Below are 16,983 nucleotides of genomic sequence, written 5' to 3' on the forward strand. Positions count from 1 at the left end.
CGCCATGTTGATACTGTTGCCGTCGGCTGCCACCGTTTTCCGTCACAATATCTTACCCAAATTTAGCTCTCCGCTCAATTTTTTTTTTTTTTTGGGCGTAGAATCTAATTTTTGATATTAATCTTTACCAACAAAAAAGAACAAAAGTGGATGAAAAAAATCTGTCACAACTAATGTCAAAAAACACCCCAATATTTTTTTCTATTAGCTATATGATTTTAAAATACACAGTACTAATATCGGGATCAGATTCTACTTGCTAGTATTTTTTTCCATTTTCACCCATATTTTTTATTCAAAAAAATTAATATAGAAATCAGATTCTACGCAAGAAAAATTGAATAAGGAGTTAAATTTTGGTGAAATTTTATGATTGAAAGTAGTGGCAGTTGACGGTACGTTTTCGACTAGGAAATTAAGACGAAGAAGAAAGAAATATGAAGGACTTTTTTTTTTCTTTTTTCCTGTGATCTTTTAATATTATTCCAAAAGTTTGTGAGGCATGAATTGCACGTGACTTTTTCTGTCAAGAATATTAGTAGATTGAGTCGAGAGATAAAAAATATGTATTTTCTTATCTGTGAGGGACGAAAAATCATCATTTCATATATGAAAAATATGAACGGTGCACAACTATAATGTAATATACGAAGGACATACAAGATAAAGAGCCAACTGGGGGACTATTTGATGATTTTCTCACTAAATAACCCATATTTTCTAGGGCAATATGTGAGGGTTGCACTCACATTTTATTTAAATTCCACCTTTTCCCTACCTTGTAGAATAATACTCAAATATATAGTTGGATTCAGTTCTTGCCCGACCCTACCCTAACTTCCGTCCATGTTGAAGCATTCTATGTGATGTGTATATAAGTGTTAGACTCTTTGCTTTGGGTTAATAAAAATATTGTACCATTCTTTGGGTCAGGAAAAAGTTTATCATTCCCTTTTTATCTAATTAGAAAAATGATCTAGTCCACATAAAAATATGCGGGCACAATTAAATGAAAGTTATATTTCGCTTTGTATTGAGTCATTCCAGATCAAAATATACAAGTCCTTTTGTATTCGTCCCATTATAGTACACGATCAATACGGAGGCAGTTTCATTATAAAATTCAGACATTTATTACTTACTTCCGAATTGAGGATACTTTTACGTTTCAAACATTTATGGATAAAATTCAACCGAACCAGGGTATTTCCTAAAAGAGGAAAAAACTTTTATGTGGTTTCCAGATCGAATACTGATGGAGACACGAAACAAAAGTTTTACAATGTTAAATTAACACCAATAAACGCCAACTTGAAGGTTATCCGAAAGCAAAGTCGGATAAGGGAGATGAGGTCCCAAATTGAAGAGAATTGGATGAACGGTAGTGGAAGTTGATATTTTAATGTGCGAGTTAATTTTTATGGTTAAGGAAAAAAAAGCTCTCAGTTACCGAAATCTGCAGGAAGCTGTTTCCTTTTCCTTGGAGCAGTCCGGCCCAAGCATCAATGTCAAGGAAACAAACAAAACAGTCGGTCGCAATTTTGTGATGCAACTGTTGAGCAAATTCAATTGTTGGCAACCGTACTAATTGCCAATTGGCAAATCAAAACAAGTTGTTCACGGCGCCGTAATCACATTCAGGATATGACAAGTACGTTTCCACTCATAAATGTCTAGCCACTATATGCACAGCAGTGTTATTAGGGATGAAAGTTAGGTTTGAACCGAAATTAATTTCACGGTTTGTTGAATCCGAATCAGAATAGATTTTTAATCACTAAGAGCTACAAGTTCAAGTGATCAAAATTTTGAATTGAAAGTGAAATCGGCAATTTACCGTCATTTCAAATCGTCTAAAACAATATTTGTTATTTAAATCTATTTGGTCAATTTAGAGTTGAATATCAACAGTCAGCATATAATACCAACAACCAAAATCCAACTTCAACAGCCTATTATTCAATTTCATTAGTAGGATTATACCCGATGACTAATCCAATTTCAAGACTATTCTAATCTAATCAATAATGAGATTTTTTCATAAAATTTGTAGCATTTTTCGTTTTCCTTGCACATGATAATACAATAAAATTTTTTGTAGATTTTCTATTTATCTTAATTCCTAAAATGTAATGAGTTGATTTCAAAATCTTGACTGTAAGCTATATTCTCATCATTTCAAATTTTAAATTATTTTTAAACTCTCAATTCCTTTTTCATAGATTTTCTATTTATTTTGATTCCCAAAATTTAATGAGTCGCTTTCAAAATCTAGATTGTAGACTATATTCTCATTATTTCAAAACTTAAATTATTTCCAAACTTTCAATTCCTTTTTTTTAAATTGTCTATTTATTTTAATTCCTAAAATGTAATGAATTGATTTCAAAATCTTGATTGTAGACTATATTCTCATTGTTTCAAAATTTAAATCCTTCCAAATCTCTCAATTCCTTTTTTGTAGATTTTTTATTTATTTTAGTTCCTAAAATGTTCAAAATCTTGATTGTAGACTATATTCTCATCATTTCTAAATTTAAATTATTTCAAATCTTAACACCTTGATGATACACATGACTTCAACATTTGAGATAACAAAAGGAGTTTTCTGATCCACATATATTTTTGGTTATGTATTAGACTAATCTAAATTACTATTGTGAGTTCTTTTTTCTTTATCTCCAAGATCTACTTTGGTTTCTATATTTATTATTTGTGTTTTCCAATTATGAGATTATTTAGACAAATGCTAGATTTTACATATTACATTTCTATTTCTATACATTTTAGACTAATAGAGATCTCGAGTTAGAGACCTCCCATTTATGCTGAAAGAAAAGTACATGAAATAATAATAATTAAAAATGAAACAACAATTTAAACTATTACGATTGAAAGAAACTTATCCAATTATCAGGTTAACAATGAATAATAAATTTAGTAAATGAAACAACAATTATACATTTTTTTTAATTTTGCTATGGGACGGAACATATGCAATTCCCATTCAAAATAAAAATATAAAATGTAGTCAACCAGTGGTCTAAATTCGATTGCACAAAAAATAGATTGAACCTTTTACCCTTTTTGTCTAAAAAAATTATATGTGATGGAGAATAGTAAATAACAAAAAGAGTTTTTCACTAAAAGAAGGACGTAATTCTTATTCATATGTCAAGTGAAATACCAATATAAGATTATAAATAGTATTTTTTTTCTTAAGAAAGTGTGGCAATCTTAAAGTTTATATATGTAATTAGTTTTGATAAATTTAGGGGATGGAAAGGGTAAGGAAGGGGTAGGGAGAATGAAAAAGAATTTGTGATAAATTTAATTTTTATACATTATAGTGCATAAATGACACATATTTTTTTTAATGAAAATTAAAATATAAAAATAAATTTATCGATTTTGCTATGTATTGTGAATGCTTTTATTTGTCATACTCTGTATATATCTTGATTAAGAAGTTTACTCACCCATATTCACCAATGTTCTATTACTTAAGTTGCGTATATTTAAAGCATTACATTATTGGTTTACAAATATGAGACCAGATTGAAAATTGTACATGGATTTAATCCATTAAATGGAAGAGAAAAAAAAAACATAACAGGAGAATGCAACAAGCTGCAATATTGTACTAACATTGTGATTACCCTTTGAAGAAATAAAGCTAAAAGAAGCTCAAATTTTTTTTTTTTTTTGCTTTTATATGGTTTAATTCCGCTCCCCATTTGTCAACAAATATATGTTTTAACAAGGGTTATGGTTGAATTTCCTATTTAGCCTTTGGTTGTTGGTGCAGACGTTGATAAAATTGTCTAAATCAGCCAAATAAGGGCAAAACTATCCACGCAAATACAGGTGAAGGACAATTTCTGTTTAAGTAAAATGGTTGATGGACTACATTGACTCATAATAAAGTGTATGGACTATTTCAACTTTGTTAAAATAGTTATGCGAGTAAAGTGGTTCACACTAATATAAAAAAAATTGGATCATAATAAAGTTTATAAACTATAAAAAAATAGTTTAGGAATTAAATTGGTGCTTTGCTCTTATCATTTCAATCTTATAGTTTACATTTCGAATTGATTTTTTCGATAGCATATGTGAAGCTCATCGGACTTGGAAACCAAGATGCAATGCAAGGGTGGTGAATTGCCAAATCTCACACACGGTTAGTGAGTTTTACTATTCTGATTTTTTGAATTCCATTCCAAACCAAACACTACGTAATTGTTACTATTGAAATCCATCACTTTCCATGTCGGCAACGTCAGCACTACGCCTCCACTATTCTACTCGATAAATATCGTCTAACACGTAGTGCTCTAAGTTTAACACGGAAGATATCCATCTTATTTACTACTACTTCCCCCCCAAAAAAAAAAAGAAAAGGAAAAATACCCTTCTCATCCTTCCGGTCCCACAGCCACACAGAATCACGTTTTAAACACAAATTTCACGTTCTTATCAGTTATCACGCCTATTATAAATCATGACGACCCCCCTCCCTTTGTAGCGCACCCTTTCAAGCTACATTCCCAACTCCCCACCACCTCCACTCCCTTTCTCTTCTTTACTTCTCTGTCTCTGTCTCTCCCTCCCCCTCCCCCCCCCCCCCTCTTCTTTCCAATATATGGGGAACTTTGCATTTCGATTTTTAGTGTCCACTTGATTGCACATGGTAGGCTTTTATTGTCCCTGGAAGCAATTTGGAAGATAATGAATAATAGTCCGAAAGATTGGCCCGAACCAATAGTTCGCGTCCAATCTTTATCTGAAAGTGGCTTGCCAGTAATTCCAGATAGATACATCAAGCCCCCTGACCAAAGGCCCTCCTTCAGCCCCGCAACTCAAGCATCCCATGTTAACATTCCATTGATTGATCTGGGAGACTTGAATGGTGACCATGAAAAGCGTACAGCCATAACTGAACAAATTTTCCAGGCGAGCACGGAGTGGGGATTTTTCCAAGTGGTGAACCATGGGGTGTGCCCTCAGCTCATGGACCGTGCCAGACAAGCCTGGTATGGTTTCTTCCACCAGCCCATGGAAGTGAAGCAAGCTTATGCCAATTCCCCCAAGACCTACGAAGGGTACGGTAGCCGACTGGGGCTCGAAAAAGGCGCCATTCTTGACTGGGGTGACTATTACTATCTTCATTATCTCCCTTCCTCCTTGAAGGATCAAAACAAGTGGCCTGCACTTCCCTCCGATCTCAGGTACCCTACGACCCTTAGCAGCTATATATATGCTATCCATCATCCATGTATTAATTCCTTGATGCCTGGCTATAAGGATATGTATATATATATATATATAGCTGGTCCACTGCTTTAGGCCCTTTGTTTTAATTGTCGATTGGGGAATATACGGATAATCTTCTAACCGTTTCCATGTGTGGCTTTACATCATGGTACGTAAGGGACGACTGTGCACGTACTTGGGACGATTTTATTACTGTTAGTTGTCCTGTTTGGTATGCAACTTTGAACGCTAGACTAGGTGCTTCTTTTGAGGGTGGCCAAACGTCGCCGGCGGCTAATTACTCTTCTATCATTTGTGGTAACAAGAGAAGTAGAGCTGAGTTGGCTGCTTTTCAATATCCAAGTGATCCATTCCTCCGCGTGGACGAGCGGGAGGCGGGCGTATATATATTTTATATATGTGTAAAAGGATACGCCACCCGACAGCTTCTCATAAATTCATTGCATTTGGATCTATCCTTGGCGAAAATGGAGAGGGCTGTCATAACTTTCTGTACTTGATAACCAATGAAATTTGCACAACTAAGCAACATTAGTAGGACTCCACTAAATTGATGTATATTTTGCAATACTGACTCGTCCACATATCTTTACGTTTCAAACAAAAAGTTCTTGGGTGAGAGTGGTTTGTTAATTAATTCGGTTGATTTTGCTGGATGTGGAACTAGGGCAGTGATTGATGAATATTCAGCTCAAGTGGTCAAGTTTTGCGGGGCGCTGATGAAGATTCTATCCCAAAACCTGGGATTGGGAGACGAAGCTCTACAAGATGCGTTCGGAGGAGAAAACATCGGAGCGTGTCTAAGAGTGAATTTCTACCCCAAGTGCCCGCAACCGGAGTTGACCCTTGGTCTCTCCTCTCACTCAGACCCTGGTGGCTTGACTGTGCTCTTGGCAGATGAGAATGTGGCCGGTCTTCAAGTCCGCAAGAATGACATGTGGACAACTGTTAAACCAGCTCCGCATGCTTTCATAGTCAATATCGGAGATCAAATTCAGGTACCAACTATATGTGTACTTGCTATACGTTATTACCTGTCATGCCCATCTTTCATAGCAGGGGCTTCTTTTTAAAAAAAAAAAATATTATAAAAAATAATATATAGGTCTATTTGCCCACTTATCAATATATATAATCAAGTTTTAAAACTTCTAACCTTATCCTTTGCCTCTCATTCATTCAGATACCACGCTAGATATTTCTAGTTTTATATATGTATTTTTATCATTCACTCCTTTTCACGTCTTTCTCATCTCTAACCGTTAGATATAAATTTCAAATCTCATCACTGGATCGATGATGACCCCGGTGACTTCTAGAACTATGCTTGATAAAAGCTACGTCAACAAATCAAAAATCTTTATCCGCCGATTTTCCCGTAACAAAGGCACATGGAGGGGTCTTAGTTTTTATGGTCTGATGAGTGGTTTTTTTTGTTTTTAAATGGAATACGGACATTCATTTATGATTCTTTGTTTTTTAGACTTTTGTTTCAAGCCTGAAAAGAAAATAGAACCAGGTCAAGACAGATTTTAAACGTGCCTAAATGATTTTATAAGACGTCAGATATGACGAACGTGGGGTCCTGGTCGAGGGTGGGTGGAACGAGCTGGCGTTAAGATTTGGGAGTTTACTGCTTTTTATATATATATTTATTTATATTATGCGACTCCATTCAGTTAATTTGGATTTTGGACTCCTAACTGGAATTACCTGCGCGACGCGTGTAGAGATTTCCTGATTTCCTCTTCTACTGCTTGGAAATTTCAATTTGCTGCAATTCTCTACAAGTAACTTTTCGTAGAATTTTATTTTTTTTTTTTCATTCTAAAAGGAGAAAATTGCTTGACATTTTTATTTCCATTTGGTATTATCGTATAGAAGCAGAAAATCATTCACATACATAAATTAGGAAAACAATTATAATGGGACCTAAAAACATGAAGATAAGATTCAAGCCACATTATAATATATTCAAAATTGCTTTTTTGTTTTGCAGTCTTAATTCAAGCAGATGCACTTAATTTCTCTATGCTTACGCATACTTAACAACAAATATGAACCGTTACCCTATAAAGCTACCCAACTTCATCATGAGACATTTCATGTAGGACCGGATAAGTTCTTTTCCTTTCCTGAAATATCCTAATTTGCTTTAGAAAGGAAAAGGTTTGACATGTCAAACGTTGGAGTAAAAGCCTCTTTTAGACTTTTCAATTAGATTTTGCTTTGGAGAAAGAAACAAAATATCTACCCGATACTACTAAACTAGTAGTATGACGTAACACTTTGTTGTCTATATTTCATACATACACGCGACGGAGTCCATGTACATGCTCATGCTGCTCTATGCTGGTTTTCTGAGTTTCTATAAAGTTTTTTTGTTCCATTTTCTCTTTTCAATATTTTGTTCATTTTTTTCAGGATTATATTTCCAAAATCTTGCTTTTCCTCTCTCTCTCTCTCTCTCCCTTTTCTGCTGGTTAATTTTAAATGATCGTGAATTCGTGATTCTGTACAGGAGTACTATTAGATTTGGCCGTTCACATTATTAAAACTAGTGTTCAAGGTACGCATGAATATATATGCAACTAATAAAAGAAATTTGTGCCAAAATCTTTGACTATATTTGAAATCATTTTCACGAGAATTAGTTTTATATTGTAATAGTAAATATGTAAAAATTCACTAAAATAAAATATATAAACAAATATTTTTTTTAGTAGTAATTCATAACTATGCTAATAAAAATTAAGATTTACTAAAGAGTTGAAAAACCACATGATAAGAAATACATATTAGTTAGAAGAAGGATATATTAGAAGTTAGAAGTGGACAGTTATCAAGGTAGTATAGCAAAAACATATAGTGACACAAAAAATTTTACACCAATCTTTCTCTCACCCTTTACTTTATATATAGTGTAGATGTTAAAACTAGTTAATTATTTTCAAGTGCACTTGATTAGCTGTAAACAGTAAACTGTACATAAGAAACTTATGCAACGTGCGCCGGAACAGTGCCTGCTTGAAGAGTATAAGCATCAACCGTCCTGTAGTCCAAAATCTAAATGTAGGTTAAGAAATTGGCTAAGTCTACCTAAGGAGTTATTGAAATCGAACTCCTGGGGCAATTCACTATTCTTTGTTGATGGCTCTTTTCCTTATTCCTCTCTTTAATTTGGTAAGAAGGCAGCGGAGACTCAGGAAGGCAGAGAAGGGATGAAACACCAACAATTGCATTCTTTTTCTGGTTCAAAGAATGAACAAAGACTTTCGTCTTCTGGTTCAAGGAAGGCTCGAAACTTTGTAAGAGGAAAGAGGAAAGAAAGGGTTTGAGAGTCGATCAAGAATTTCATAGCCACCTCACTAACTTCTCTACCGTAGAAACTAGCAAAAACCCTTCGGTTACTGAGTTATATAGTCTATTCTCGATGATCACTCATTTGATAATGTCTTAGATTTGCAAAGACTTGCTTAATTTATTGTTACTACTATTTCTTCATCACTTAACGATGTAGCAAGTACAACGCCATGCAGGTGCTAAGCAACGCCAAGTACAAGAGCGTAGAGCATAGAGTGATTGTGAATTCGGACAGAGAGCGCATCTCGCTTGCCTTCTTCTATAACCCAAAGAGCGATTTGCTGATAGAACCGGCGAAGGAGCTTGTGACGCCAGAGACTCCAGCATTGTACCCAGCCATGACCTTCGACCAGTACAGACTATACATTAGGACAAGGGGTCCTCGGGGCAAATCACAGTTAGGGGAGTCTCAGAGTTCACCAAGATAGCACCACCTATTATCCCTACTAAATTACTAATCAATTATTGCCAAAATCAATGTACTTTAATTTGTAAATCCATTGATATTGATGTAAACGCAATGGTTTACTTGTATATTGATCTTGTAATCAGGAGGTTGGATTATTGGATTTAGATTCCCATATAAAAAGGAGCAAATCCGAGAGGTGCTGTATAGTTTAATGCTCCTTTTATCTGTTGTTGGATGCGGTCCAATGTATCCGTGAATTCTATTTATAATTGCATGTGTACTTGTTATCATTATAGTATGTGGTTAGATAAGCGAATGTTTCCCTTTACAGCGTTGATTAAGGAAATAAATTGCCCGTAGTTGAAGAATCGTGACACGTTTAATAATTCAGCACGAACCTAAATGTTTATTTTAGTGTTAGGTTCGTTTAACAATTCTACGATTCTGCCTAAATGTTTATTTTAGTGTTAGGTTTGTGCTTAATTGTTAAAAGTGTCACAATTCTTCAACTACGGGCAATTTATTTCCTTAATCAACGCTGTAAAGGGGAAACATTCGCTTATCTAACCACATACTATAATGATAACAAGTACACATGCAATTATAAATAGAATAATCTTTTCGTACGGTGCCGCCGCCACCATCATTATTGCCAACTCTATTTTGCAAATTTTCGAACTGGCGGAATTGAAAGGTTGCAGTCCCACTGAACAATTTTAATGTTCAGCCCTGTCTGATCAATCATTCGTCCAAGTCCTACCATATAACAATGAGAATAATGGAGCTCTCCGTGTCAGCAAAGTTAGCGTAATAAACTTGGATTAATCTTTCAGACACTCACTCATAGTGTATACACTTTTAACAGAGGATGTATGACACATAATTCGAATTTGAATTTAAAATTCAAATTTTACAGATGTGTCGTGTATCTAACCATGATAACGTATATATAATATTTATTCAATAAACTTTAAAAAAATTGTTGGCCAGTTTGAAGTTAAAAATTGATATAGATTTGTAGAAGGAGAGAAAAGGGAAGATACATTTCCTTTATAATCTAGTAGGAGTGCGTGAGGGTAAATTATTACTAAAAGATACACTACTATGTGTATATATATAATGAGTAATCCTATTTCCTCAAAGCTTATGTTGACAATACTTCATCAACAATTTGCGCTGCTGATGTCTTCCTCTGTGATTGTGTCCTTTTTCTTTTCTTTTTATTTTTTTCTAACTATCAAATAATAGATACTACATAACAATCATAAAATGTCTCAGTAATTAGTTGAAGTCAGCAGTTTCAACCGCTAACGATTTTTTAAGCATATTATCAAGAAAAAGAAAAAAACCACATGCATATTGGATTGGACATCAGCATTTTGTCACTATTTTATTTCTATTTCGTACAAAAGTTGCTGCTTGCTTCCTTTTTTTTTTTTTTGGGTTCAGGAATTGTAGTCAGAGAATGCGCATACATAATTAATCATTCAGGTGTCGCTATACCTATTCCTAGATTCTCTTTACAATTTTTTTAGAGTATCCAAAGCTAGCCTGTCCAAGTCAAGTTTTAGTTTTGTTCAACAAAAGTACAACGCTTTGAGATTTTTTTACTGTACCTATTCCTAGATTCTCATTATTTTTGTTGTCTCTGGATTATGGTATTCTTGAGTCATTTGTTTGTTGAGGTGGCAACACGTGTCAATACCCATCCTGAGCTTGAAGCCTGATTTTTTTTTTTATTTTTTATAAATTGTATTAGGTAAAGGCTTGGTGAATAAAATCAATGAAGATCTTGTGATATGGCTTGGAAGTGACTGATGATAATGTGTCACGGTTAATTATTTAGCGCAAGTGGCAATCTCGGACCGGATGATCCGTCAACCAATCAACCACGGGAGAAGGAAATAGTAGTTGCACACCAGAACTGACGCAGGACACACAAAAAATTATCCTGCCCCAAAAGGAAAAATAAAATAAAAAATCAGTTGCTCTTTTTATTTATTTGTTTATTTATTTATTTTTGCGTAAGTGAAAGATCTCAAATTCGGAACCTCTCACCTACATTCTTCCCTCCTGTATCACCCAACCCATCTCTTTCCCCTCCTTAGGTGAGGTTATTCATACACTTCAATTCTTCATAGTTCATATTTGTTTCACGACGCATAATAGTAATTTACGGACGCGCAGCATACTATAAAGTGAAAATAAGCATGAATTGCACATACAATCTTTCAGAGTTTATTTACCAAAAAAATCAGTAGGAAAGTGGTGCTGAGCTTAGAATAAAATAGGTTACAATTACATATACATATATAGGTGCCAGAGGTTGTAATCTATAAAATATATAGATTCACAAAATCGGAAGCCCTTAAATACAAAAAAAAATATTAGTGGAGTAAGAAATGATCAAGAACCGAGCAAGGCAAATGGGGCCTCTCCTCTCCACATCCAAGCTCCAGGAGCGAGAACATGAACAGCTTAAATAGTACTAATGGCTAATATTGCTCAAATGCCCATAGCCACTAGAATTTACAAGGCCGTCCACCAAACCTGTACACTAACACGAAGGATAGAGACCCGACCCTACAAACTGCTGTAAGCCAGGAAAGTGGGGAAGGGGAGGGTGGATTGGATGGTAAGAGGAAAGGAATTGTGATTAGGAGATTTTAAGTTAAAGATCTCATACTTGCCAAAAAAAAAAAAAAAGCCAGGAAAGTGCAGTCAATACATAATAAACAGATACCACCAGAAGAGGAACTTTCCCTATTTGGCCTACATCTGATGCCAAATTTTACTCTCACAAACACCAGTAGTCGATTCACTACTGTCTTCTTGTCACGAAAACAGTACAAGGAACAGAATCAAAATGTTTTACTGAAACCCTAATTGAAATACCGATGCAAGATTATGATAATTTTTTAATGACATTAAATTGGTTTTAGGTTCCGACTGAACCTAGTTCAATCAAGGTTTAACCACTAATTTAACTATTACAAATGCACCGATATTAAAGGGATCTTGCAAAAGGGGCTATATATTTCCTTCTGAAGTTTGAAACATGAGACACGGGGCATCTTAGACATTCCCTAGCGTGTAAGGAACTAATGCAGTAATCTGACATTTCCGATTTAACCATTACATCAAAGGTTAGGTCACCAACAGAACATCAATTAAATAAACCAACAGAACAGCTCCTTTTGCAATATTCTCTTCAGTTCAAAGATCAACAAAAAAGACAACCAAACTACTTTGACAAGCATTGAAGAAGACCTTAACTTCATCCGCCTTCAGCCTTGAACTTCCCAGTCTAGGTTGGACAAAAAGGAATACCAGACCAATCAAATATGAACGGATCTGCCGCAGATTTTCATGGGATAGGTAGAAATACATTGGCATGGTAGAAAGTACTTATGTAATCTGAAATCTATGTTAACTTACTTCTATCTCTTTAGATGCAATACACTGCTTATGCATAATACTAACAGAAACAAATATGGACGTTGATCCTTAATTACTAACTGAAAATATCTCATTCACAAAGAAGAAACATAAGCGCTAACCACAAGTTTCTTCTGATACTTTTAAAGAGTCAGCAGCTTAAAAGCATTTAGATGCTGCATCAACTTCTAAGTCATATCAACAGCATCCAGTGCTTCTTCACTGCCGCTCTAGTAACTGGTCCACATCCCAACTGCATGTAATCGTTGCCTATCACCTGAAAAGAGGGAAAAAATGGAAGTTACATTGTTTTACATATTCAAGATATCCATCTTGCTACCAACAAACACAATTCACACACATCAACTAGAACAGATTTCTCATGAAAGGACGTACCAACCAACAGTTTTTTTTATTGTAATAAGAATGCCATTGATTAAGTTATATAACATCATGCATTCATTAAGTTATACAACATCTAAGAATGTACAGATGAACTAGAAATTGCAATTACAAGATAGCATTTTTGAAGCCTTTAAAGGAGCATGTGTTAGATTATATGGTATAGGGAATCACGACGGAAATAACAATATATACATAATGACAAAAAATGCGAAGATAAATAGGATTGGAGCAAGAACAGCAACAATATAGAAACACAATCCCAACAGTAAAAAGCTAATATTTCATAACATGCTCACCTAAGCATCAAGTTGCATCCTCCTAAAGCATTTTCATCTAGTTGCTATGGCCTACCCTTTTTGGTGCTGCAAGAAGGGCACTTATACTGCTTTATATGTTCTGCTTTAGCAGGTGTAATCTTTACACATTTCCCATGGAACCACCTCTCGCAGATGTCACAGCAAATCCAGAACTCATCAGCATTGTAATTTCCTCCACAGCTTCCACAAAGAGTTTCACCATGTTCATCTTCATCCTCCTCCACATAACTTCCATCCTGTAGCCTTGGATTTCCTTTTGCATGCCCATCACTTGATCTCTGTATCAAAGTGTCGGCTACAAGATTGAAGGGAACAAAGAAAGAAGAGAGAACAAATAAAAAAGAAGTAAGATCCTTTCACCTTTGTGCCGCTCCTAGATTTACTCCCACTATCAACACCATGCTTGTCCTTTAACGGCTTCCTCTCTGTTATGACTTCAAAGACAGTCGGGAGATCATTCATCAAGCTAAAGAGACGCTTCCTGTTGAGCACAATGAAGCTACTTTTATTGGTGGTGCTCCAAACGATATTGTATGCCTTTGCTTGTTAAGGAACAAGAAACTAAAAAGTGGCAGCAACACATTGAAACATAGAGACAAATTGACCACGACATATTGTAACTGCAATTTACCAGCAGAATTTCAAAAGACATCCAAGCACAGTCAAAATTAGTTATTTTGCCCAACAGACCAGCACCGAGAGCTCAGATTTACCTGTAAGCTCCACCATTTGATCCCTATGTAATCATCCAAAATGGCTCTTTCTTAACAAAATAATAACCAAATTTTAATCAACATATCAGATAGTCAGTGAACATATCAGATAGTATTTGGTTGTTACCACGTTTCCCAACCGGAAGTACACCAAAACCGTCATGAACTTACATAGGGAATTTGATGAAGCGATTATAAGGTGATGTAAGTTAATTGATCAAATTAAACTCTCTCCACTTTACCAACATGGAAAGGAAAGGATCAAAAGCACTAATTAACTAATCTGCAATTGTACAAACATCAGCAGAGCATTATTTTCTCCCTCTCAATTTTAAACTATTATATATCATCATTTTTTGAAATTTCTGAAACTAAACTGTCATATATCTTCAGTTTCTTGAAATTTCTGTCAAACTAAACAAACACCTCCGAATTGGGAGGAGTTGAATGCTGGGTGTATACTTTGTGACCATCTCTTGATCGATTCAGTCTCATGAAGACTAAACTGTCATATATCTTCAATTTCTTGAAATTTCTGCCAAACTAAACTCACCCCACCGAGTTGGGATGGGTTGAATGCTAACATCTTAAAAATGCTTCTATCAACCAAAAGTACTTTACTAGCAAAAGCAACGCAATCCCAAATACAATCTTAATCCTCCGCATAACTGGTAATCTATGCATCTAACAAAAGATGCTCCTCCCCAACCCCCAACCCAAAAAAAAAAAAGGAACTAAAACTTTCTTTTCTACATACAAATACATAAACTATACAAATTCTCTTGAATAATAGTAATCACTTCACCAAGGCCACCAAAAAAGAACGTCCAAGTATCCACATGCCAATAGACACACTTCCGGAATTCTTATTTCTCAAATTTGATCCTCTAGCTTTTGCCCAAGTTTACTTTCTCTATCCTATCTATCTTTCATAGAAATATCTCCAGGCCTAACAAAGTGTCTTAAACCAAAATTAGGTCCAACCAGCCAGTTTGTCAACAATTAAGTTGTAGATAGGTACCAAGACCCTTAACCTACTTGAAGGAAGGAATTTGGAAGCTTTATACATCATATCATGTAGGTAACATGGTATCTTTTTATTACGATAGCACAAGTACCAAACAATTTCCTAACAATGCAGACCAGAAATCTTTAACCTTTCTTAACATAATTAAAGGGCGAAACTCAACACACCAATTTTCAGGTCTCAAACTTTTTAAGACCAGAAAATTAGCATCCTTTATGTGTTTTTACTCGTTTCTTTCACAAAGAAAGTGTGAACTGCAGGTTCAAGCTCACCAAAAGATGCTACTGGGAGGATTACTGAGAAATTTAAAGTACCAATATGCGTAATATTTGTATGGACAGAAATAGAAATATTTTGCAAGGACCAATCTGCAAATGCAATTCATATCCATTATCCGATCCCCGCCATCTTCCGTCGCCTAAATTCTAAGTAGAGCATTGAGATCCATGTTCAAGTCACCTCCAACTATAAATTTTGAGCTCTCACGGAAGGCAAATAGAAGGACGAGCGTTAGATATAATGTGACACACATCAGGGACTGAATAGGAGAAGGGGGGAAAAACAGCGTTGAGCATCAGAACAGGAGCGGCTCCAAGCATAACTTAGCACTAGCACGATAGGGAATGCAATGTACCAATACTACCTTTCGTTCCGATTAAGACGAGCACCAAAGTAGAAAGCAACAGAGAGCAACCAAGTATCAGTGTGCATGGCCACCAAAGACAACCAGTCTCTGCGTTGCATACCATCCCTGGCGAAATTGATCCCTAATGCCGGCTCGGGCACCTCCGGTGGGACTTCCTCCGCCGGTAATGCTACCTCCCAGCTGTCGTTGGGGTATCCATACAAACATAAATTCTCTTTCTCTGAGAAAAGGGCACAATAATTTTACATTTTAGAAACAAAAGTATAATTCATAATACAAATAAAAAACCCACAAACACAATGAAGAAAATGGTTGCTCACCGGGATCGCAGTCGGAGTAAAATTGGTCAACATCTGCGTGAGGGAAAAAAGGAAGAAGAAAAGATTAGAAAAATTAACAAGCCCAACACTCGTAGAACAATTTCCTGAACATATACGGGTATGAATGATATATAAAAGAGATAGTAGTAGAAAGGGACCAGTGGTGAGGGCACGGATGACGGCGTCACGACGAGCGGAGAAGTCCTTGAAAATCTCTTCAACAGTTCGGGGATTGGAATGGGTGGCAGCCATTGTTGTGTTCGTATCTTGTGAGTAGCTTGGCTGAATTAAATTGTCTGTCTGAAAAAAGAAAAGAAATGAGAAATCAGGGGATAAGAGAGTAGCAGCAGAGCAGAGCAATAGTAGTGGGGAGAGAAAGAGCGGCACCGATTGAGTAAGGGAGTCCAGTCGGGTTGACTTGAATCCTTTGAGGGTTAGAATGATAGGATCTGATGTGGGTCACTGGGTCCGGTTTGCTACAGGCTATAGCTTCTTACGGTACACAAATGACAAATGGGGCTGATGGATGGAGTAGAAAGGAAAGCTATGGGGCAAGTTTCGGCGGGTGGGTAGGTATTGTACAATACATACTTTGACTTAGTTTTCGTGTTGTTTTCTGGCGATAGAGATGCATAGACCGTTCAGGAGTACGGTTTACGGATTCAGGCAGGCAACCAGCAGCACGGATACATGGATGGATGAAGCCTTTTTCCTCTCTTTTTTTTTTTTTTGGGTGCTGGGGGGCTTGGGGAAGATTTTGGCCGGAGACCGGGGCTTTTTGGCTCGAGTTGGGGATTTGGGAGATGTGCCACTGCCGGGGGAGGAGGAGTTCTATTTTGTCGTTTTCGGTTGCCAAATTTGTCAATATATCTGATGTCAGCTAGTGGGGGCTACAGAGACTTCTTACTTGTACTTAGAAAATCTGTCCTTTTTTTCCCCCTTTTTCCCCCGGTTTCCTTTGTTTCTAGATTAGACGATGGTAGATTATTAGTTACTAGTATAAATGCCCGTGCTACGCACAGTAGATTATATTTTTGAAAAAAATTACAATCTATGGAGGAATTTAAA

At 35.8% G+C, this 16,983-nt stretch overlaps 2 protein-coding genes across 3 annotated transcripts; one reads left to right on the forward strand and one right to left on the reverse strand.

Moving 5' to 3' along the window:
* Nucleotides 1–4,615: 4,615 nt before the first annotated feature.
* Nucleotides 4,616–9,359, forward strand: LOC113763211 (probable 2-oxoglutarate-dependent dioxygenase At3g111800). The gene is made up of 3 exons (XM_027306955.1): nucleotides 4,616–5,231; nucleotides 5,945–6,275; nucleotides 8,817–9,359. The coding sequence occupies exons 1-3, from the start codon at nucleotides 4,732–4,734 to the stop codon at nucleotides 9,066–9,068; spliced, it is 1,083 nt and encodes a 360-aa protein (XP_027162756.1). The 5' UTR covers nucleotides 4,616–4,731; the 3' UTR covers nucleotides 9,069–9,359.
* Nucleotides 9,360–12,196: 2,837 nt separating this feature from the next.
* LOC113763903 (PHD finger protein ALFIN-LIKE 1-like) lies at nucleotides 12,197–16,710 on the reverse strand. Of its 2 annotated transcripts, none has more exons than XM_027307898.1 (7): nucleotides 16,303–16,710; nucleotides 16,074–16,211; nucleotides 15,916–15,948; nucleotides 15,593–15,815; nucleotides 13,570–13,690; nucleotides 13,189–13,487; nucleotides 12,197–12,764 (listed from the first exon to the last, which is right to left on the reverse strand). In XM_027307898.1, exons 2-6 carry the CDS (start codon nucleotides 16,165–16,167, stop codon nucleotides 13,233–13,235), a joined length of 726 nt encoding a protein of 241 aa, XP_027163699.1. In that variant the 5' UTR covers nucleotides 16,168–16,211; nucleotides 16,303–16,710; the 3' UTR covers nucleotides 12,197–12,764; nucleotides 13,189–13,232. The 2 variants fall into 2 exon arrangements, with proteins under 2 accessions (XP_027163699.1, XP_027163698.1); XM_027307897.1 differs by having other exon boundaries at nucleotides 16,074–16,215.
* Nucleotides 16,711–16,983: the final 273 nt, after the last annotated feature.

Source organism: Coffea eugenioides, chromosome 2, assembly GCF_003713205.1.
Source record: "Coffea eugenioides isolate CCC68of chromosome 2, Ceug_1.0, whole genome shotgun sequence".
NCBI lineage: Eukaryota > Viridiplantae > Streptophyta > Magnoliopsida > Gentianales > Rubiaceae > Coffea > Coffea eugenioides.

Excerpts from the sequence above, each read along its gene's own strand:
- LOC113763211 (XM_027306955.1), top strand. The coding sequence starts at position 4,732 with ATGAATAATAGTCCGAAAGATTGGCCCGAACCAATAGTTCGCGTCCAA. Across the intron at positions 5,232-5,944 it reads GCACTTCCCTCCGATCTCAG|GGCAGTGATTGATGAATATT; the intron begins GTACCCTACGAC and ends ATGTGGAACTAG. Across the intron at positions 6,276-8,816 it reads ATATCGGAGATCAAATTCAG|GTGCTAAGCAACGCCAAGTA; the intron begins GTACCAACTATA and ends AACGCCATGCAG.
- LOC113763903 (XM_027307898.1), bottom strand. The coding sequence starts at position 16,167 with ATGGCTGCCACCCATTCCAATCCCCGAACTGTTGAAGAGATTTTCAAG. Across the intron at positions 15,949-16,073 it reads CATCCGTGCCCTCACCACTG|ATGTTGACCAATTTTACTCC; the intron begins GTCCCTTTCTAC and ends TCCCTCACGCAG. Across the intron at positions 13,488-13,569 it reads AATCTAGGAGCGGCACAAAG|AGATCAAGTGATGGGCATGC; the intron begins GTGAAAGGATCT and ends ACTTTGATACAG.